General features: G+C 37.9%; 1 protein-coding gene, 1 long non-coding RNA gene and 1 other non-coding gene across 4 annotated transcripts; 2 read left to right on the forward strand and 1 right to left on the reverse strand.

Moving 5' to 3' along the window:
* Window positions 1-1,103: 1,103 nt before the first annotated feature.
* LOC104790398 (uncharacterized) lies at window positions 1,104-3,023 on the forward strand. Of its 2 annotated transcripts, none has more exons than XM_010516148.3 (7): window positions 1,104-1,208; window positions 1,554-1,828; window positions 1,918-2,022; window positions 2,133-2,219; window positions 2,311-2,369; window positions 2,497-2,650; window positions 2,743-3,023. In XM_010516148.3, exons 2-7 carry the CDS (start codon window positions 1,568-1,570, stop codon window positions 2,812-2,814), a joined length of 738 nt encoding a protein of 245 aa, XP_010514450.1. In that variant the 5' UTR covers window positions 1,104-1,208; window positions 1,554-1,567; the 3' UTR covers window positions 2,815-3,023. The 2 variants fall into 2 exon arrangements, with proteins under 2 accessions (XP_010514450.1, XP_087310186.1); XM_087454060.1 differs by having other exon boundaries at window positions 1,206-1,308.
* A 2,466-nt stretch (window positions 3,024-5,489) lies between these two features.
* Window positions 5,490-20,743, forward strand: LOC109125194 (uncharacterized). The gene is made up of 6 exons (XR_015559153.1): window positions 5,490-5,659; window positions 6,014-6,166; window positions 6,575-6,646; window positions 6,752-6,820; window positions 6,907-6,978; window positions 19,148-20,743. It is a non-coding gene; the product is annotated as an uncharacterized LOC109125194 (long non-coding RNA).
* On the reverse strand, window positions 19,756-19,862 carry LOC147942248 (small nucleolar RNA R71). Its single transcript, XR_015560567.1, has one exon. It is a non-coding gene; the product is annotated as a small nucleolar RNA R71 (small nucleolar RNA).
* Window positions 20,744-22,729: the final 1,986 nt, after the last annotated feature.

Below are 22,729 nucleotides of genomic sequence, written 5' to 3' on the forward strand. Positions count from 1 at the left end.
ATTAAATAGGTTTCGTTCTATACTATTTAATTTTATTCTATACTATATAGTTTAAATTTTAAATGGACACTATTTTTTACTTTAATTAATTCTTATCAGAATTTCAAAATTCAAATCATGTTATATAAATAAAAAATCTATGGTTTTAAACTATTGCAAGATTTATTTAGTTATTTTTATAATATTAAATTAGGACTTAAAATGAGGAGGGGTAAAATCAATTTTGTTATGACATCAGCACACCTTTTTTCTTCTCCCTGCGCGTGTTCTTCACTGCTATCTTTTTTACTCACTTAATTTACTTCGTTAGATAGGCTATATTCTTCGTTCCTTTTTTTGTTTTGGTCATCACACAAATTCACCCAAATTTCAACGTACGTCACATCTCTTTTTTTTTGTTTTTTGTTTTTCAACGTCACATATCTCATCGCCGATAATCAGCGACCGCGACTTGTGTTGGCAATATCTATGTGATTCTAAATCGGTCGTTGGTGTCGCTCGATGAGCGATAGCGACCCAGAAAAAGCCTGGGTTTTTCCTTCGTTTCTCCTTCATATCTCCTTCTTCTCTTATCAAGATCTGTCGCGGCGACTCTGTTTCGATGATTCCGTAGACGCTGGAATTTCCAGCGACTGTAATTCTGTTTTTTCTCTCACTTCAGATCTGTTGTAGCGACTCTTCACTCATTTAATCTCCATCTCTCCTTCTGTTTTTCCATTATATTTTGTGTCGCTAATGTTGGTCGCTGCGATTAACAAACGAACAGGGCTTTAGTTGCAGGGCGCGTCTCCAATATCAAACGCTAGCATTGTACTTTTTTTGATCGATATGTGTCGACAAGGTTTCCGAACAGGGTCGATCATAGTTTAGTTTTTTAGACTTTCACACTTACATCACCGTCGCCTCTAGTATATCATTCATATCTCAGTTTCAATATTTTCACCGTTTTTACCGTTTACGCGCTTGACACCAAACAAAGTTAAAACGGTCAACAAACAGTTTAAAATCACTGACCAAAAAAAAACATTAAGGCCTATATAAATTGAGGCCCAATCATACTCAATTCATAACGTAAGCTTATGATTGGCCCACGACTCACTCAGGTGTTCCATAAACACGTAACCACTGCATTGTTAACGTAAAATCACTTTTTAACCTTTTCGGCTTCTCCGTCATTAACAATAATCTCCGACGACAATATTTTCACGGTGAGTTTCGCGTCTCCTTGATCTTTGTCCTTCCTTTACCTCTTTCCCCTCAAGCGTCGTTTCAATTCCTATCACTGTAGAGATTCCGATACTCAATTTGGTTCGCTAAATTTCTCAATTTTGATTTGCAATTCGATTTCGCACTCTCAGATTCATAGCTTTTGTTGAAGTTTTGGATTGAAACTTGTGTAATCAGAACTTCTAGGGTTTTATAAATTCATAGTTATTATTGTGTGTTACATGGTTTGATTATAGATTCAATGATGCATGTTATATGATAGCTTTATCAAGTTTTGTTTTGTTTTTTTTTTTCTTTTCTCAAATTGTGTTGTGTGCACATTGCAGTGTTTATTAAAGCTATGCGTAAACGAACAGCAGAAGCGTCTCTGTCACCTGGAATCCAAAGAAACAGAGCAGACTCTTTTACTAATTACAGATCTCAAGTAACTGAGCTTTTGTCTCAAGGTGAGAGGATCTCTTCTCATCATGATCAACAACAAGAAGCCAGTGAGAGACATTCTGAGAGTGTCATAGGAGCTGGGATGTCCAATTTCGAGAAAGAGAATTTGAATGTCTTGCTAAGGCGGTGTGTGAGGAATCTAACTCCAGAGGTTGATGAGGTACATTAACATCAAAGTGCTATTTCTGATATGGTTTTGTTGCTAGTATGATGAAGGAGTATTCGATATCATTGTAATTTGGTTTGCAGATGCAGGAATGTGTGAGCTCTATGTACCTGATTTCACAGCTAGGGAACAAATGTCAGTCATCCTCACCGATCAATTTCGTTCCTGAAGAATCCGGAAGGGAGAGAGTATGTTAATCCACTTGCTTGAAACATGCACATTTGTTTTCATCATGGCATTGTTGTTGTAATCGGGTGTTTTGTAATTCTCTTTTCTTCTTTTCTTAAATGACCTTCAGGAAGATGACATTCAGCTACTTCTGAGTTCTGACCCTGATATGGTCAAGAACATAACGTCACAGTATTCTAGTATTCTGCTGTCCAAAGTAATGAACTTCTTCTTTTGAATCTACTGTGCATTGTTAGCTTGCGGGAAAAATCAAACATCTAATATGTTTTTATTTTATTTTTTGAAAGCTGGACAATATGCAGCAGGAGCTCGAGAAACTTCTTGACGATGTTGTGGCCACTTGCAGGTATAAGTGTTGGTCTAAATTAGACTAAAGAGTTAGTGCCATTATATGATCAGCTAAAGAGTTTACCTTATCAAAATGATAGCATTCTTTGTTATTGGTTGCTTATGTATTGTCGTTAACTCAACAGACCTATGACTCATGGTGAAATTCGGGAGCTTCAGAACTCAATCAAGGAGCTGCCTGAAAGAAATCTCAACCGTGTCGCTGAAATAGTAGGAAACCATGACATATCATGTGGCAGAGATTTCAATGATAAGGTTGTAGTCAACCTGGATAAGGCGGTAAGTCACAATGCGTAGTCTATTGATTCTCTGGTCGTGGTAAGTTTAAATGGAACACTAACAGCATTTCAACCGAACTGTGTTTTCTTCAGGACACCATCATGTTATGGAGATTGCATTGCTATGTAAGAGCAGTCAAGAGTGCCCAGAAGCTCGCGCCCTAGCTAACTTAGGCTGTATATATGGTTAGGATTGCTAAGATGGTCTGATACTCTGATGTGCTAAACCGGTTTCATATATTTATTAGTTTTCTTTTTCATGATTAGGCCATGTTGCACTTGGTCTTATATGGATTGTCTGTTCTGCTTTTGCAAGACTTTGATAGGTCAAAGATTGAGTTAGACGGTCTGCAGATTATTTTGGTGTTTTACAATCTCTCTATTTTTTTTTTTTTTTTTTTTTTTTTTTTTTTTTTTTGTGTATGCAATGTATAATCTCTATGCATGATATACATGTTCTTCAATGCCATGTCATGTCTTGTCTCCTTTGTGAGTATAATTTTGTTCGAATTTTCCACACCCTATCGAAGTATCAAGGTCCATTCGAAGCCAAAAAAATTACTCATTGTATTTGCCAAAGATGATCGAACATTGTAAGAATATGACTTTTTGCACACCACAAATAAATAAAAATTCTTAAATTTAGCAATAATGAAACAGAGTAGGATATGAATCTATATTAACATTTTTGAAATACATTTTGTGTTATGTCCTTTTAGTTTTGTTTATTTAAAAAGTTATTTATAACATTAACCCCTAACAAATTTCCATAACTAACATTACTCCAGATTTTTTTCCTAAATATTTTACATTTCATTCCAACTAAAAAACAACATTAATCAATATGGAAATGGAAACTATCATACATTTAACCACACATTCTGTTGTGTTTTGAAAATATCTGAATTATTCCCAAACAAAGAAAACAACAATTTAATTCCCATTTTGTTTCCTAAAACCTGTGAGCTTTGATTCTTAACGTAAAAAAAATTTCGATTAACATTTATTTAAATATCATAATTAACATATATAAACCTAATAAAATTTTTAATTATTACGAATATGTAAAATTAAAAAAGTCTAAAATACTATATAATGTGGTTATATAGTAGATGAGTTATAAAGAAGAAATGTTGGAATTAATAAAATATTATTAAATTTATGTTAACACGGGTTAATCCTCACTTAATTATTTGTCAATACTACTAATATTAGAATATTTGACATAAAATTAAGTTGATTTAACTAAGACCTCTTCAATATATATCTCTATTATATTCTCTAAAATAGAGTAACTAAAAAATAGAGCTTTTTTTTACTCCAATGTATTACTCTATTTTCAACTCTAAAATAGAGGTAGTGTAAAAAAATAGAGGTGAGAATAGAGTTGCTCTATATATAGAGCAATCCTACATTTTTCTCTATTTTACAGTAAAATATAGAGTAGGGTTGGAGCAAATGTTGCTTTATAATAGAGATTTGACTCTAAAATAGAGTAAGGTTGGAGATGCCCTAAGATTGTATAAAATAATTAAATCATTAGGAAAAGTGTGACTCAATCACAGCGTATAAATTACTGATTATGTATTTAGATCCCTTACTTTTTGTTACAATAATTAAAAATCAAAATAGAATATCAAACACTAAACAAAACAAACTAAATATAACAAACAAATCGTCATGAAGTGTGTTGAGGGTTAAAAAACAATATAAATATTTAGCCGCACAACAATCGGAAAATTTAGTTATTATTCTATTAAATTTCCAATATTTAACAAATAGATACAATATAAAATATAAATTATATGCCCGCGGTGTACCGCGGGTTAAAATCTAGTATAAAATTATATATGATAACAGAAATAAATTAGAGGAATTGCAAAAAATAGGTGAAATTAAATAGTATCATTTATGTAAATTCAAATTTATAATGGGTGTACTGTGTATCAATTTCAGTTAGTAACCAACAAAGGAAAAATAATTGAATCTCCCTTTAAGATGTTTACCAAAGTACCAAAAAGTCATTAATTGTAATTCCATGTCCCTCTCTCACCAGTCACACAGTCTAGTTAAAAATCAACAGGGAGAGAGGTTTGAAAATGTCTTCGGTCCAAAATCGTGTCCCATGGAAACTTTTGAATATTCTTTCTTATATTTTCTTTAATTTGTTTTTAAAATTTCGTTATTTTTTATCATAACATATTTCTGGCAATTATTGTCTACGTTGAAGTAAAGTTTAGAGTGAAGAGCGTTATTTGTTAGCATTTTCTGTCGTTTAGGTAAATTTTTTATTCTGTCATCTTATTATAGTAAATACTCTGGGGTTTATAATGAGATTAGGGTTTTGTGTTAAAGAAGAAACATTTCATTATGTATAGTTTATACATTGTCTAAATTAATGGGCTCATCCGATAATATAAATATCGTCACCCTCACTAATTTAATGTTGAATCAATTATGAGAAAACCATTATTTGGAATAATATTTGTTGATTTTAGTTTGTGGATTTTGCCATTTTTAGGTTACAAAAATTCGATCTAACATATGTTTTATTCGTTTTGGTTTGTTTAGTCGGTTTCATTTGTCCTTACAGTTTAGTATTTGGTTTAAAGTGCATGCTGTAGCAAAAAAGAATTGAAAATATATATTATTATTTTTTACAGGCAAATTCAACAAACTATTCAAAAAATGGTATTTTCATATGATTTTTTGTTTTTAATAGCACAAAAATCCCTTTGATGTTTCTTTTTAAACATACCTAACCTATACGACTAGTTGATTGACTCGGTCGGCAAAGACCACTCTTGCTGTATATAATGAATCACAAATTTTTTGTACATGACTTAATGCCGAAACAGTTTTGTCTAAATCAATGCCCATTTGTCTCATCTAATAATCAAAGTCCCGAATGTTATAATGTCGTTCAATCGACAACTTCTCTTACCTTACTTCTTCGTTTTTCTTGTCCTCTCCAACTTCGTATCCGCTACAACAACACCCAAAGAAGAAGGTATGTGTTAAAGAATCAAAGACACAAAACCTTAAAGCTTGAACAAAGAATCTTTCCTATATTAATGTTTAGAAACTCTTCTCAAAACTAAACACAAGCTTTTCTATCCTTCTTATGATCATACATCCTTCTTATGATCTCTATTTATATTGTTCAAGAGTTCCTTTTCTAAAACATGCTAACTTCCTTTTTAGTTTAGGATTACAACTTTTCCTTTTCCTAGATTCCTAATTCCTTTAGGATATCTATTCTAGAACTTTCTAGAAGCTTATCCAACATGTGTGTGAGATATAAAGTTTCTGTTGGTGCGTGCCTTGTATAAAATTTAGTTCTCTTGTGATTTTAATTTCGCAGTGGATGCGTTAAGAGGTGTAGCGGAGAAGTTGCAAGTGCGTTGGGATTTCGAAGTGGATCCATGCGGCGTTAGTTCATCTGTAAGGGGGATGAATGGTATACGATTCACAGAAAGTGTTACTTGTAACTGCTCGTTTGCCACATCACCGGCATGTGCGTTCGTTTATTCTTCTCTTTTTTTTTTTTTTTTTCCCTTACATCATCTTATAGTTCCTATATCAACATGGTCATAAAATTTGGTGAATTATTTTTTCCAACTGAATCCTTACCAATTTTCTATTTTTCTATGTGTTTCCTTTGACTATTCTTGTTGTAGACAATTGGTAGGAGATATCCTAACATTTTCTCACGGTATTTTTTGTTTCCCATACGAATTTTTTTATCGATTCGTAACTAATTCATAATTACTTTAAAACGTGGGTTAAAGTAGAATTTTGTTATCTAGCAAATTATATTCGTAAGAAAGTTCATAATAATAGTATGCCTCTATAATTTGGAGACCCCTTTTATTAATTCGAAATGTTTCTTTTACCTCTTATCATGATGACATGATGAAAACAGAGTTCTCAGGGAACAAAACTTTAAGGGATCTCTTCCTACAGATTTTTCAAGACTTCCTTTCCTTCAAGAGATGTAAGTGGATTCGCTCACCAATGTTTAACCCTCTAATGTTACTACTATCGGCCACCATTGGTGTCTGTCGCTAACTAAAACGGTCACACTCTTCTTTCTCTGCAGTGATCTCTCTAGAAACTATCTCAATGGGTCCATTCATCCCAAATGGGGAGACTCATCACTTGTAAACATGTACGTAAATGCTTATCTCGTTTCATACAAACTTTATTTACACATTTTGATTGTTTGAGTATGTTTATTGGAAAATGAAAATGCAGCTCACTACTTGGAAACCAGATAAGTGGTCCAATCCCAAAAGAACTTGGAAACCTTTCCAACCTTCTTACTCTGTGAGTACACTTCTTTGTGACAAGAGTGATGAGAGTTTATGATACGAATAATTGTGTATTGACTCTGATAATAGTAGAGGTTGAGGTACATATGCTTATATAGAGAGGAGATGAGAATGATAAACCTAATTATCCTAGTTTCCGAATATACACAAATACATACTAATGGGATAGTTATTAGAAATATATTTTAACTAGTTCTGTTACGGTATAGAGAACACCACACAACAAATAACACACTTGGAACGCGCCAAACAAACACTTTAATCAATCTTATATAAAACTCTCGTTTCTTACAAGACTTGATACTAAGCTCACTCTCCTATCTATCTAAACACAAAACCTTGTGTAGATCTAAAAGAGTTAAACACACTCACCTTCTAAGTTTTTTGTGATTGCTTGAAGGTTTACAATTCTCACAACTTTTATTCCATGAGTGCTAGCTCTTTTTGCGGCTAGCCCTAGTCTACTTATACCCACACAAACGATCTTTGTGTATCCTAACTAAAAAGATATATTCCTTATCCCTAAGAATATATCCTTCCTTATCTCTTCTAATCAAATATACTCTCAATATCTTCGAGTATATCTTGATCTCTTCTTCCTTCCTTCTCACACATCTTGTCACCGCATCCCACAATCTTCCTCCACATCAGCACTTCATGCCACATCAGCATATCAGACCTTTGAGACACTTCACAGCCTCCTGTTAACTTCAGAGCTCTGATGCACTTTCAATCTCCCCCTTTTTGACTGAGCTTGTCAAACAAGCATCCATTGCATTTAACTTGACAAAAACAAACAACCAGTAACAGCCAAAAACAGATACAACTTTACCAACAGTGCATCACATCACTCAAAAGCAACAGACGGTTAAACAATCAAGAGATAAACATTAAGACCAATCAAAAATTATCGGACAAATCCAAAAAAAGTCTTAAAATCAACCAACAACTCTGAAACAATACAAACAACCGAGAGCAAAAATAACAAAAAGCTCACCCCACAGCTCAAACTCCCCCTCAAGCTTCAGAATCAAACTCATCTCCCCCTGCTTGTTTGGCACATATCAGTCAAAAACATCAATAAAATAAATCAAAAAGTGCAAGCAAAGAAAAGAACTACTTACCGTCTTCCAATGCGTCTTGCAAAATCTTGATGGCCAACCGGATGGCTTTGCGCTCTGCAGACCCACTCCGAAGATCCGGCTGTGACGAAGGTGTGGCAGTCTTCTTACCCTTGGTCCTCTTGGTGTCCTGTGGTCGACGACTTGGAACAGGTCACTGAGCTTCCAACAGCTGATAGATGAGGCTGGGAAAAGGCAATCGAAACCCAGATTGAGCCTTCATACCCAACTGGATGATCTGATCATAGATCATCCTCCCAAAATCAAACGGAATGCGATGCATGATCATGTAGATGACCATCGCTCTGATTGTCGAGATATATCCGGTTTTCACCGTGGGAGACCAATTGCTGCAACAAATCTTTTGCAGATCCTTGATGACCGGATTCTTGATGGTCGTTGAAACCAGCTGCTTCAGGACTTGACCTTGCCATCAAACATGAAGAGTGCTAGATCTTCCTCCAAAATTGCAGTTGTCTGCAACCGTTGTTCGCGTACATCAACCGAATGTAGACTGAACAGGGCATTGATGTGTCTTGGAGAAAATTCATACATCCAGCCACAAACAAGAACATCAACCGACTCCCCCTCTACCTTTACCGTGGGTAGATTTGCCCAAAATTCATAGACCACCTCAGAATCATAAGGCCCTACTTGTGTAACAGTTTGCAGTAGCCTAGCCCTATCTATCATTTCCCTAGCCTGATCATCAGCTCCTCAAGCGAAACAGAATTCTGGAGCAAGCGTTCGTGGAGCGAAAAAACCATACCTACGCGATGCTTGAAACGATTCAAAGCGCTTCAGATCAAAATCCTTGGAGCTTGCACCTGGGGAAGTCGATACACCCTTCTCCTTAGCAATGTGAGGTTGCTTGGACTCCCGAATGTCAGTCTCAGCAGATGTTTGTCGCTTGCGCAGTCGGGACGTGACTACCTGATTTGACGGAATAGGAATCAGCACATCATCGGACAGATTAATCACATGAGACGGAAGAGGTACCTTTCTCGGCGGAGAAGACAAAGAGTTGCATGTCTCGTTGTCCACCTCAATGAAAGCACGCATGGGAAGCAGATTCTCTGGTGCCGGAGGTGCATTAATCACATGATCTTAATAAATCACATCCTTCCCCCTTTAAGGAAATTAAATCTATTCATGAACCAAACAGCTGATACACACATCCACTAATGGTGGACATGAAGGCACCATGATCGAGAAAAACACACGTGAGTAGAAGTTTTTTTTTTCTTTTTATTTTAAAACAAGACACTAAACATATCTTTGCTGTGTCAACCACTTGTTTATAACCTTTGCCAGGAGCTATCACAACCTCTTGAATTGTTGAAGATCAGGGATTTGTTTCATGTGGGTAGTCTTTCACACTGGCATGCCTTTAGTCTGCAGTCCATCCCAACATGTTAAGGCAGCTAGAGATTCTCTCTTGAAGAGCACATATATAATTTTTTTTTTGTTTTTGTTTTATATATAAATTCCACTCAGCCTTCTATTAGCTGTTTCACCATCTTGAACATCAGTGACATCACTTGAGTTTGTCAATCACTGATACTAGACTTGTCATCCAAACAAAACATTATTCCTGAGGATGTATGTGCATGTCTCTTCACAGCTCTTTGACCTCCTTAAATCATGACAACATTTAACAGGATGGATAGACCGGCATGACATGCATCTATTTACCACAGTTGCTTTCAGAGTGCTGATCTTCTATATATTTTAGGATTTTCATGATCTGTCCTAGCTCACGTTCCTGTCTCAGATCAACACAACTTAGGCAAATAGATTAGAACTCACAAACACCAATGGATTTCCTCAGATTCACAAATATGTTGAAGTCCAAAGGCTTGGTAAATAAATCAGCTAACTGCAAATCAAAGCTCACATAATCAATCTCAATCAGTTTCGCCTCAACTAGTTCACGAACAAAGTGGTATCTAATATCAATATGTTTGGTTTGCGAATGCTGAACAGGATTCTTTGAAATATTTATTGCACTCAAATTATCACAATGAATTAGAAGAGTATCAGAATCCATACCATAGTCAGAGGTCATTTGACGCATCCACATGAGCTGTGTGCAACAGCTTCCTAACGCAATGTATTCAGCCTCATCGGTTGATAGAGAAACACTGTTATGCTTCTTGTTGTGCCATGATATCAAGTTGTTTCCCATGAAGAAGCATCCTCCTCTTGTACCATGACGATCATCCATAGATCCTGCCCAATATGCATCACAATACCCACTCAGACTGGTGTTGGTATCCTTGGTATAGTAAATCCCAAAGTCCAATGTCCCTTTGATGTACTTGATGATCTTCTTTAAAGCTAGTAAATGTGACATCTTGGGCTTGGCTTGATAGCATGCACATATCCCTATATGTCTGGACGGCTAGCTGTCAAATACAATAAGCTCCCAATCATCCCTCTGTATAGTCGCTCATCTACATCCTCTCTTTCTTCATCTTTTGAGAGTTTGTCATTTGTGCCATGAGATACAAAGATCCCATCAGCTGATTGTTCAACTTGCCATCCCAGAAAATATCTTAGCTCTCCCACCATACTCATCTCAAACTCCTGAGACATGCTTTCCACAAACTGGATTACTAGAAGTTGACAGGTGGAACCAAAGAAACTGTCATCTACATAGATCTGAACAAACATCAGTTTGTTGTTGCTGTTAAGAACAAACAACGTTTTGTCAACACTTCCTCGACTTTATCCCTGGTCCATGAGAAACATAGTCAGCCTCTCATACCATGCTCTCGGTGCCTGCTTTAGACCATACAGGGCTTTCTTCAGACGCTGAGTGAGTTCCCATATATCACTTCGTTCAAATTGTTCCAGCTCATCTTGCATAGCAGCAACCTAGAACTCATCACGAAGCGCCTCCTTGTGATTATTGGGCTCAATAGTGGAAAAAAACATGCAAATTGCACTACGTTAGAGTCCAGAGAGATAGACTCCGGAACGACAACCTTTTGTTTCCTTCCAGCCAACTGAGCAAAATCAATCTGCTTCCCTCTGGTAACTCTACCCCCTGAATCACACCTATAACATCAGTAGAGGAGTGATTCCGATGAACCTGAGAAGATACAGGGACTGAATCCGAAGATGACAGAGGCATGTCAGAGACAACAGGACTGGCAGAATCCGGCACAGACTTCTCATCATCAATTACCAGGTCCTTGTCGGAGACGACATGCACCAATGCGACTCGTAGAAATGAAGTGTCGTCAAACACAACATTGACAGTCTCTTGAACAGATCGCATGCGTTTATTGTAGACACGAAAGGCAGTGCTATGTCCATAATAGCCCAGAAAGATGCCTTCATCGCTCTTGGAGTCAAATTTACCCAACTGATCCTTATCATTGAGAATATAGTAGAGGCATCCAAAAACATGGAAGTAATGCACGGTTGGACTTCCCTTTCCATAGCTCTTAGGGAGTCTTATTGGTCCCCGTTCGAACATACACACGATTGATGATATAACAGGCTGTGTTCACAGCTTCATCCCAGAACTGATGAGGAACCTGATTTCCATGTAGCATAGCTGTGCCATCTCTTGAAGCGTCTTGTTCTTTCGCTCAACAACTCCATTTTGTTCTGGTGTTTTTGGTGCAGAGTATTGATGAGTAATGCCTTGTTGCCCACAAAATTGATCAAACTTGTCATTTTGAAACACACCACCATGATCGCTCCGAATAGTTTCAATCGAGCACTTCTCACTCTTAATCTACAAGGCAAGTGTACTAAACACTCAAGTGTATCAGATTTATCATGAAGAAATCTTACCCAGATGTAGCGAGTGCAGTCATCAACCATCATAAAGATGAATCTTCAGCCAGATGTACTCTGAACTTGGATAGGACCCATTAGATCCATGTGAACCAGCTGAAGAGCATGACTTATGTGAATGTCTGTTAAAGACCCATGAGATGCCTTGATCTGCTTGCCCTTATTGCACGGACCGCATATGAAATGTGGATCCCCCTTCAGCTTAGGCAGTCCACTTACAACTTCTTGGCTTGCCAACTTCAGCATTGTACGAACATTCAAATGACCAAGTTTCTGAAGCCACAACTCTGTGTCCAATTCAGCAGTTGCATTAAAGCATTGCATTTAAGACTTGCACATATAGAAATTATTACCGGATCGTCTTCCTCTGAGTTTTACAGACCCTTGCTGGTCAACTACATTACAATCCTTCTTGTAAAGGTAACATCCAAGCCTTTATCACATAACTGACTGACACTGATCAGATTGACCTACAAACCATCAACCAAGAACACATCCTTCAGATGTGGTTGAGTGTCACCAGATTCAACACTTGGTTATGAAACTTGTAGCACTGAGCCTTATAATTGTTTAGATGACCACAATACCAACATCCTCTCCTTCTGCTGAGGTTAATAGGGCGCTGAGCAGGCTGTTGATAACCCTTTGGAACATATGATTGTCTTCCCGGCAACCCATGCTGCACACTCATTTGTCTGTGATTCAGATTCACTTTAGGAAACTGGTCACGTTGACAGGTTGATGTAGTTCAAACCTGTTTTTTCAGTTGCGACTCAGCGTTCTGTCCTGATGTTCTTCAGTTGTTCCTCTAATTGCTTCTCAAGACGAAAAGACTTGGCCTTTTCTTCACTCAGTTGTTTAGAAAGCATCGCAACATTCATATTAAAGTATCTCTCTCAGCAGTCAGCTCGCTGTTGTCTTGAGTTTTTGCAACACTGTCTTGATAAGAAGCCCTATCTGATCTTCCATTGACAAGTAAGCCTCCTCTCCATCTGAGTCAAACTCGACCTTCTTGTCTAAGTCCTCTTCTAACAGCAAAGCTTCGTCTTCTTCATTTTCCTCAATGACTCCTAGCAGAGCCACGAAATTGTTCAGAATCTCACCTTTGTTGTCTTCTTCATCAGAATCACTTTCATTCCATGTAATGTAGGATTTCTGCTTGTTGCCTCGTGAAGGACAATCATTCTTGGTATGATCATAACCCTTACATCCATAGCATTGCAGAGAGCTCTTACGTTTGTTGTTTGGACATTCAGTCTTGTAATGTTCATACCCTTCACACTCAGCACACTGACGCTCCTGCTTATCACCTTTCTTGAACTCCTTATAATTATCAGCATTTGTGAGTAGCGTTGTTCCCTTTCGCTGACCTTTCTCCATCTTGCGGAAGTACTTCTTAACTAATAGACCCACTTTCTCTTTGACTGCAACCTCCTGAAATTCAGCAAGTCTCTGTTCTTTGATGTAGTACTTTTACTTCAATCAAATTATCAATCCAAAATTTGCATTAATCAACTCACTAAGAATTCACAAAGATGCTCAATCTAAACTTAAACAGGAATAGGTTCTTTTGTAACACTCTTAACTAACAAACTCATTCAAAGAAAGAAAACAAGACAATTCAAACAATGCAAACTCAAAGCAAACAAGGACAAAACTAAGAACTGACATAAAATCAAGATTAAACAGGTGAACCTTGGGCAAGGTAAGTGACTTGGGAAATAGCTAAACAATCCTAGATATCTAAGCAAACAGTCAAGAACATTCCTTAGGCTAAGAACACTTATGTAAATCAATTCACTTCCATGATAAAGATCCTATGCAAATCAATCAATCATCAACAATTTCCAAAGGCAATCACAAGATAAACATGCATTAAAATCAAGTCTTTATACCACTAAACACCCTAATCATCAATTTCCATTGGCTAGGAATGCAAAGCTCTTGGATAGTTTGGTTCAGGAATTTCATCAAACACCTTCTGGGCATGGAAATCTTTATGTCTAGATTCAAGCTTGATCAAGGCTATCCAGCATGATTAGCACTAAAAAAGATAGGAAACTCTTAAATAAAGCCTTAGACATCAAAGATCATTCATCTATATCCCTAATCTACCTAGCCCAAAGCTCTATAGATCTACTCACTCATCATCATGATCACACAAAGGAAGGGGTTTGATCTTTGTGAAATCATAATAAGAGATTATAGATTATGAGAAATAAAGAAGAACTTGATATTAAAAACTTAGAAGTACTCAATCATTCAACAAATTAAGAGTAAGAAAGCTTAAGAACCCTAAAAAGCTGCTAAACAATAGATAAACAAAAAATCAGTCTCCCCTTAATAGGGTTAGAGTATTTATAGTAATACAGAAAAGGACCTGGGTCAACTCAAAACAAACAAGGTCAAACCCAGATTAAAACTAAAACAAGTGTGGACTTAGGCGACTACGGGGACAGCTTGACCGATTGGCAAGGTCGATGGTGTCCACCGGTCACCTTCTGGCCGATGGTGGTGGCCACTGCTATCTCTTGTTGTCGTCGTGGAGAGCTCAATCATCCATCATTTAGCCGATGGCCATGGTCGATGGGTGAAATCAACCATCACTTGGCCGCTGCTCTTGGCCGTTGGTAGCTCCTGTCCGTGGCGTGGAGGATTCGATCGGCCGTGGTTCGGCCGCTGGTCCTGGCCGCTGGTATCTCCTGTCCTTGTCACTTCTCCAACTCCACTCTTCTTGCTTCTTTGTACCAAAACAAGTCCAAATGCTCCAAATGTAGTGAGATTACTCCAAGAACCTGAGAGATAAGACACTATATGCATATGCTCCTAAAATAACTAGAATGACAAGATTATGCAACAAAACTACCCAAAAACAAGGCTTAAAACCCAACAAAAACACAAGATATCAACTTTCCCAAACTTATCACTTGCTAGTTCTCAAGCAAGGACCAAACAAAAAGTGAGAGAGAGAGGTTTGAAAAAGGGATTCAGAACCAAAAAGTATCAACAAAGGATTCAAACCACAATCCTTAAATGTAATGCAATGGTGCTAAGATCAATCAAAGTGCTTACAAATATTTTTCTATTGCTTATCACAAGGCACCACTCTAGTTCACCTTCTATCTATTGGTAAAGACTTGCAATCCTATTGCACATCTGTTTCACATTCATTAAACTGTTTATTTTGATCTTGCAAATGGAAAATAAATCAAGCTCAATTGGTTTAAGGGAAAGGCTTCTTATAAAGAGGTGGTTGGCAATGGCATTTTTGGGTGGTTAACTCACAAATAAACAGGAATGCTAGACAGTTGTGAAACCAATCTAAGAATGAGAATAATTTGGGCATACAAAGATTAGCTCTTGATGTTCTACCCACCTAGAAGCATTCCTACCCTTTTCTCATCTTTGGTTTCTTTCTTTCCAACCTAAAAACTCAAGTTAATTCAGCTTAAACCCCTTATTTCTTTTTTTACTTATAGGCTTAAACTTTTGAATATCTCTAAGGCTTCACTTTAAACACAAGCTCTATTTTTTTCCTTTTTTATTAAACTATGCTTTATCATTCTCTGTTTTTTTTTTATGAAAATTTTCTAGGAGACAACAACTAGACTTTTCTTTCTCTTTTTATTCTTAGAGACTTAGAGCTTTTAACCAAACTTAACCTTAGAGATAGATCTTTTCTTTCCTTTTGACCAAGTAATTCTTTCTTTTCTCCCCCCCCCCCCTTAATCTCTCTTGTTTCCAACCCTTTACCCAAATCAAAATTCTAACCACCTATTTCTTTCAAAACCAGTCCTATTAGCTAGTTCTAAAGATTCCAAACCAAGCTAAAACAAGAGCCAATTCTTTGTCATTCTCAATACTCTCAAGATTTCACAAGCTATAATATTATCAACAAAGAGGCCTAACTCAACAAATCAACACAAGACTTGAGAGAAAAGGGTTGGTGTTCAAAGGTATGGCAAGAGATTGGGTTAATCAAAATAGAGTGGCAAAAAGAGATTGTTAACCCAAATGAAATTTCCATGAGCTAGCATTCATAGTCCATATGCCAAATAATTTAAAGATCAAATTAAAGTCCAAATAATATAGAGATGCAACAATGATCATGAAAGCTTTAGACTAGAAGAAAGTTCTTTCAAGTGACAAATTGCTTAAGCTTAGACTCTTCATGTTTTCCCAAAGATTAAACAAGCACCAATGAACTATAAATGAGGGCTGTGGGTTCAATCCTAAGTCTCTACTTTTACAAGGCAACTTCATCATCATTATCCCCAAATGCAAATGCATACTAAATGCTTATAGACTCAATCCTAAACACAAAAATGAATATGCAAAGCTACATGTATTTTTTGGTTTTTAAAATTTTAATTTTTTTTTGATTTTTCTCAAAACATAGCTATTAACAAATGCATGACACTAAAAATGAAAATCAAATAATAACACAATGTTAGATGGTTAGTTCCTCCCCCAAACTTAATTCACAGAGAAGCTAGGAAAAAGATTAACAAGAAAAATAAAGATGAAAATAAGAAAAGACTCTATATACAAGGACTTGGAGTGTACCTCTAATTCATGGAGGAGTCAAGAGAGTAGGAGGAGTTACAAGTGCATGGTGTTGGAGACTTCTCAGCCATTCTTTTCCTCCTTTGTCTCCTCTCATATGCTGAAGCTCTTGGTGGGTCATAGAAACCAATGACATTACTAGCTTGACCATGGAATGAGTGTCTCTCAAACTCATCCTCAACCACATCAACTTGCTCTTATCTTGAATTCACAACAACTTCAGGATTTGTGTTTGAAGTACTTGCAATGTCAAGTCTTGCCTCCACATGCTTCAACCTTTTGTGAAGACCCTTCACTCCCTTTACTAGCTTCTTGATGTTCTTCCCTTGCCATCTCACCAAGCACTGGAGAAGGTGGATATGGGTGTATGCAGCTCTAAGAGACTTGTTTGTGGTTGCCTCTTCAAATGGTTGGAAATCATACCTAGCACTTCCATAAACTGGACTGGGCGGAGCTGCTTGGGAAGTGTCTTCAGCTTGACGTCTCCCCCGCCCCGAAGTTGTTATTGGAATCACTGGCCCATCATCCTTGAATGAGTAGAGGTAATCATCCTTTATGTGGCAGCATATTCCAAACCTGATATAAAGAGATGTGACATCCGGTTGAGGGAGTAGGAGCCTCTTCTTATGCATGCTCTTGAAGATGTAACCATAGTATGCATACAAACCCTTCTCATTTTGGCCATCTAAATAAGTATTCTTCTTGAGGTAGACTGGATCAAGCCTTGCAATTCCATGGTCAAACTCACCAAGCTCAACTCCCTTTTCTTGTAAAATAGGAGTGACAAGTCCTCCCATACTTAGAACAGGGGTCTTATCTGTTGTTGTCCAAACCCAAACTTGGTAGTGAAGCATTTGTTGGAGGAAGACAGTAGCAACACAAGTGTCTTCAGCCCTGCTAGAAGACAACCAAGTTCATTGGCTTGAACTCCTCCAGCCTCTCTTCTTCTAAAAAGAGTGTGAGAGAGAACCTTGTGAGCATATCTCACTGTTGGATGCATGATGCCTGCGTTTTTCACTTGACCAGCTGCATAATTGCCCACACCAATGGACTGCCAAAAAGAATCATACTCCTTTGGATTAGTGTTTGATAACTCTCTAATTTACATGTTTTAAGCATCCCTTTTTGTCTATATCTTGCATTGTTTTCACCCTAACTTAGCATTTTTAGGTCATTAACTGTAGGAATTCGCATTTAGGCTATTTAGGGTGTTGCATTCTTGCATTTGCATATTTTGGATGAAAACATGTGCTTTAGAGCCTAAAATGGGGAGAAACAAGGTCAAATCCGAGCATGTACCCGAAGGAGCTATTAAGCAGGAAGAACAGTCCGAACACCAACCCGATCGAAGAGGATCCAAGAGCAGGAAGAACAATTCGAAGACCTATCCGAAGGGAAACCCGAGCTCATCCTCGAGCACCTCATCGAGCAGACCCTCGGGTAGGACTGGGAAGCTAGGGTTAATGGGTTTCCATATATAAACCCCCTCTTCTTCCTCTTGCCCTAGCGCGCCGCAAACACCCAAACCAGAGAGCGAGAGCTTCTGAGAGAGATCTTGAACGGCTCACACAATTTTTCCACTTTGTTAGGATTTATTTTACATTTCTTTGCTATACTTTTAGATTCCTACTCTGTACTCTTTCATTTTCTATCTTATTTTTAATACAATGTAATTTTCATTTATCTATGCTTTTGTGGTTTCTGCAATGAGATATGAGTAGTGAAACAAAGTTTCTAGGGATGGGATATACGATTTTGTGTTCTTGATCGATTAGGATGTCTTAGTTTGGATGTTTGTGTTTTATAAATTCCCTTCTAGATTCGTGTTCTTAATGCTATCAACAGACTGAGAGGTTGAGATTAGATCTAGGGCGTTTTACCATCGAGATGTGTAGATGAAATGATTGAATCAATCAATGCTAGAGATTTACTCACTTAGCCTAAGAGATTAGATGAGTAAGGGGTTTATTGACAATAATGAATCGGTTTGTATTGCCTACTTGGTCATGTTTCTCCAACGAGAGTTGGGTAGGGGAGTGATCAAGGTTGATTGTTTCTATCACGAGAGTGTTTTAACAAGATTTTAGAGGTTCATTGTCTAGGGAATATTTGCTTGAGGCATGTTGGACATCCATACTGGTTAGGAACACTTAGGAGTCGAGTACCCCATCCTTAGGAGCTTTTGTATTTGGATTGTTTACATTTTATTCATAACTTGGTCCCTTACCCGAACAGGTACACGATCACCTGCTTCGAGTATACCTTTGAGCTGTTCTTGCTTTTCTTCTTTACTCGATCACTCCACCCGATCCTGTACTCGAATGCTTGCATCGAGTACTTAGGTCGTGCGGTTCTTGTTTATTTACTTTCTTTTAATTATTTTAGGATTGTTAGATCAAACCCAACTATTTCTTGGCATGACTTGCTTGTCTCTGATTGCATCTTATCTGCTTGTATAACAACCATTTGGATTGATAACCCTTTGTACTACAACTGCATAGGGTATTGATACCGTGGGTGAAAACCCTACTATCAATTTGGCGTCTTTGCCATTTGGTTGCATTTAAATTTGCTACGTTTAAGATTGTAGCACTTGCTAGATCAAGTTCTATTTTACATTTTGGTTCCGTACTGACTTGTTTACCTTCGTGTTTTGCATTTCAGGTACAACCCGAGTACCCACTCGACCCGTCACTCGATCACCCGGATCGGGTTGACCCTCGTGTACTCACTCGGTCAACTACTTGTGCATGCAAACACGATCAAAGGGTAGCCGAAACTTGAGTCCTTTCATCGACAAAATCGATAGACCAAGGTTACTCTATCCACAAAAAGTTCAACAACCGTACCAACCAACAATTGAGGAGGAAATGAATAATCAGAATGGTCCACCAGCTCCTCAAGAGAGGACCAACATAGGAGCAGGAGATGCTCCATCTACTCACACTCAAAGACATGGCATTGTGCCACCAGCAGTCCAGAACAACAACTTGGAGATCAAGAGTAGTCTCATCAAGATGATACAGAGCAACAAGTTTCATGGCTAGCCAATGGAGGACCCATTGGGTCATCTAGATGAGTTTGATAGGCTCTGTAGCGTAACAAAGATAAATGGAGTTAGTGAAGATGGATTCATACTCCGGCTTTTCCCATTCTCTTTGGAAGACAAAGCACACATATGGGAGAAATCACTCCCCAAGGAGTCCATCACCACCTGGGAAACATGCAAGAAGGCGTTTCTAGCCAAATTCTTCTCCAACTCCAGAACTGCAAGGCTGCAAAATGATATCTCCAGCTTTGTTCACAAGAGCAATGAGACGTTCAGTGAAGCTTGGGAACTTTTCAAGGGGTACACTACCAGATGCCCTCATCATGGATTCAGCAATGCTTCATTGCTAAGTACACTATACCGAGGAGTGGTCCCTAATATATAGATGTTGCTGCATGATAACATCATTATTTTACCCATTTTACCTATAGTTTTAGTATGCATTTAGGAAGAGTTTGATATGAGTTCAATGCTTTAATGTCTATTATCAAGTATTTTAGGTTTCAAGAAGGTTTTACAGGTTTTATAGCAAAAAGGACCAAAAGACAAGGGAAACATGTTTCAAGACAGATTCAGAGCTTTACAGTGCGGGACACTTTTGAAGAACTTCCAGAACTTAAATTTCGACGTACTTGGTGTCTATGAAAAGATGAGAGAATCAGATTTCTCTTATAAGTGGAATCAAGTCAATCCGTGCACTCACCAGGAAGTTATTTCTGATTTACCGAGACGTGTTATAAACCGACGTAAGGAGAACCATTCAGCCAATGGGCTTTTATTGAAGGCCTGACCAGCGACCACCACGGCGGCCCAGTCCAAGTCTTCACCACATTCTAGAACCTTCCTACGCTGTCCCTTTCCATGCACTTAACAAGAGAAGACGTTTTTACCCTTACAAAATCCTAAACCTAGACAAAACCCTGTAAATACTCTTCTAAGCCCTAGGGTTTGAAGTGTGCCTTAAAAGTGCCGAAAAAGTACTAGAGTGTGCCTTCACCTGCCTCCAAAGAGATTACGACCAGAGGAGCAGCCGACAACCAGAAGCTCTCTCTCATCCCTCTCTTGAAGCCTTGAAGTTCATCAAACTCTTTTCTATTCTATTTGCTTTGTTCTTAGTTTTCTAAAGGGAGAAGATCCTACACTTTCTGTGACAATCATTGAAGTAATATCTAAAACCCTTTTCTCTATATATTCTTTTATGTTTATGAGTTTATTAAACCTTGCTTTGATGATTCCCTTAATCATGCTAGAGTAGTTTTCTAGTTGGGTTTAAAGGGATAATCAAAGGAGGGAGTTGATCTTAGTTTAGGTGGCAATTTTTAGGGTTTGTTAGATTTATATTCTAGTTTATTCTATGCTTTAATTCTAAGTCTTTACTTAATGCTTTAAGTTAGCCTCATGAACTAACTATGATCTTAAGTGTTTGTGCTTTGCCAAAAAGCTTGCATGTGTGCTTGACCTAGCTTAGATGTGTGAAGATTCATAGGAAGCACATACCCTTTACCTATGGAATTTCATAGATTAGAATCGAACCTGTTTTAAATGCTTTGATCTATGCGTTGTTGCCTGAGACAGTTGAGCAACAGAGTATAGTGATCTTAGACGGTTAACTTGTGAACTATAAGTTAACGGTTCATTCATGTTTCTTAGTCCGAGTTTTAGATAAACAAACCAATCCTAAACTTTCCTAGATAGAGAGATGATCAAACCACTGCGATTTCCCTTAATGCCCAACGTTTGTTTTATTATTTTTATTTGCTTTTATTTACGTTTATTGCTTACTACAACCAAAACCCCATTTTTATTGAGTCCTAGCCTTACATCTCTTTCGATGGATTCTCTAACCAACAACTCTCTCTCTGTGGGATCGATCCTTAAATACTACTACCGATTAGCTGTGCACTTGCAGCAGTTGTGTGGTCTTTTAAGGTAAAAGATTTGAAGTGAAAAAACAACGCACATCACTGGACACCGCAAGCAATGGTAACTTCCTCAACAAGGATGTCGATGAAGGTTGGGATCTAGTGGAGAACTTAGCTCAATCTGATTGCCATTACAAGAATATGATCGCACTGTGCGGTCTAGTAGCGAGGACGATGGAAAGTACAAGAGAGACATGAAAGCCCTCAATGACAAGCTGGATAAAATCCTAAACCAGCAGCAGCATGTTCATGCAATCTCCGAAGAGGAGCAGTTTCTGCAATAAGATGGGGAGAGTACTTGGTTGACGGAAGTGAATTTCATCAATAATAAAGGAGGTCACAACGTAGGGCGCAGTACCTACATCCACAATAATCCGATGCGGATGATGCACCAAGTCGGCCCAACCACTTCACACACTTCCTCATCCCTCGATTTGATCTCAATGATGCACCAAGTCCTGTCCAATCAGAAAACCAATGCGGTACAAATTAATACACGATTCGCAGACCTCACAAGACAGTTATCGACCAATTATCAGCAACTACACAACATATTTGATGCTTTGAGCTCTCGATCACATCTGCTCATACGAAGTGGACGCCATAAGTCAAGAGTCTGCGCTCGCAATAGCACTACGAAGTGGACGCCACTTACCACCTCGGGAGGCACCACCAACCATTCATGTGGACAGCAATGACTTAGATGGGGAGGATCTCGGTGAGCCGCCCACTCCTACTCATCCACCAAATAATCCCACAAAGCAACCCGACCCTTTACCCGATCACCCTACCCAGACTGATGATCGGGTTGATATTCCTGTAATCCCACCACTCACAGATAAATCAGGAGGAGAAAAACAGAAAGAGAGACGATTCATCCCTCCACCTTACAAGCCACCCTTGCCATTTGCAGGACGATTTCGCAAGGAACTTCTTGAGAAGTAAAAGGCATTGTTCGAAAAACAGATGCAGGAACTCGAGCTCCGCATGCCTCTAATGGTTGCTTTCACCCTGATATCTCCCTACCAGAAATTCCAGAAGGATGCGGTGATGGAACGGATCAAGCAAGTCCAAGGAATGGTTCATACTCAATCAAGAGTGCAGTGCTATAATCCAAAGGACTGGTGGACCTAAGAGCATCATTAGTGGAGTACTTCTCCTAAGTTATTCTCAAATTAATTAATCATATAATTAATACTAATTTAAGTAAAGCAACCCTAAGAGCATTTTTGCAAAATAGTTCCTTTACTAGAGAACCCAAAGAAGGTTGCTCAA

The sequence above is a fragment of the Camelina sativa genome, chromosome 6, assembly GCF_030686135.1.
Source record: "Camelina sativa cultivar CO46 ecotype springtype chromosome 6, ASM3068613v1".
Lineage (NCBI taxonomy): Eukaryota > Viridiplantae > Streptophyta > Magnoliopsida > Brassicales > Brassicaceae > Camelina > Camelina sativa.

Coding starts and splice junctions, on each gene's coding strand:
- LOC104790398 (XM_010516148.3), top strand. CDS start 1,568: ATGCGTAAACGAACAGCAGAAGCGTCTCTGTCACCTGGAATCCAAAGA. Junction 2,220..2,310: donor CTAGTATTCTGCTGTCCAAA/GTAATGAACTTC, acceptor ATTTTTTGAAAG/CTGGACAATATGCAGCAGGA. Junction 2,370..2,496: donor GATGTTGTGGCCACTTGCAG/GTATAAGTGTTG, acceptor TTAACTCAACAG/ACCTATGACTCATGGTGAAA.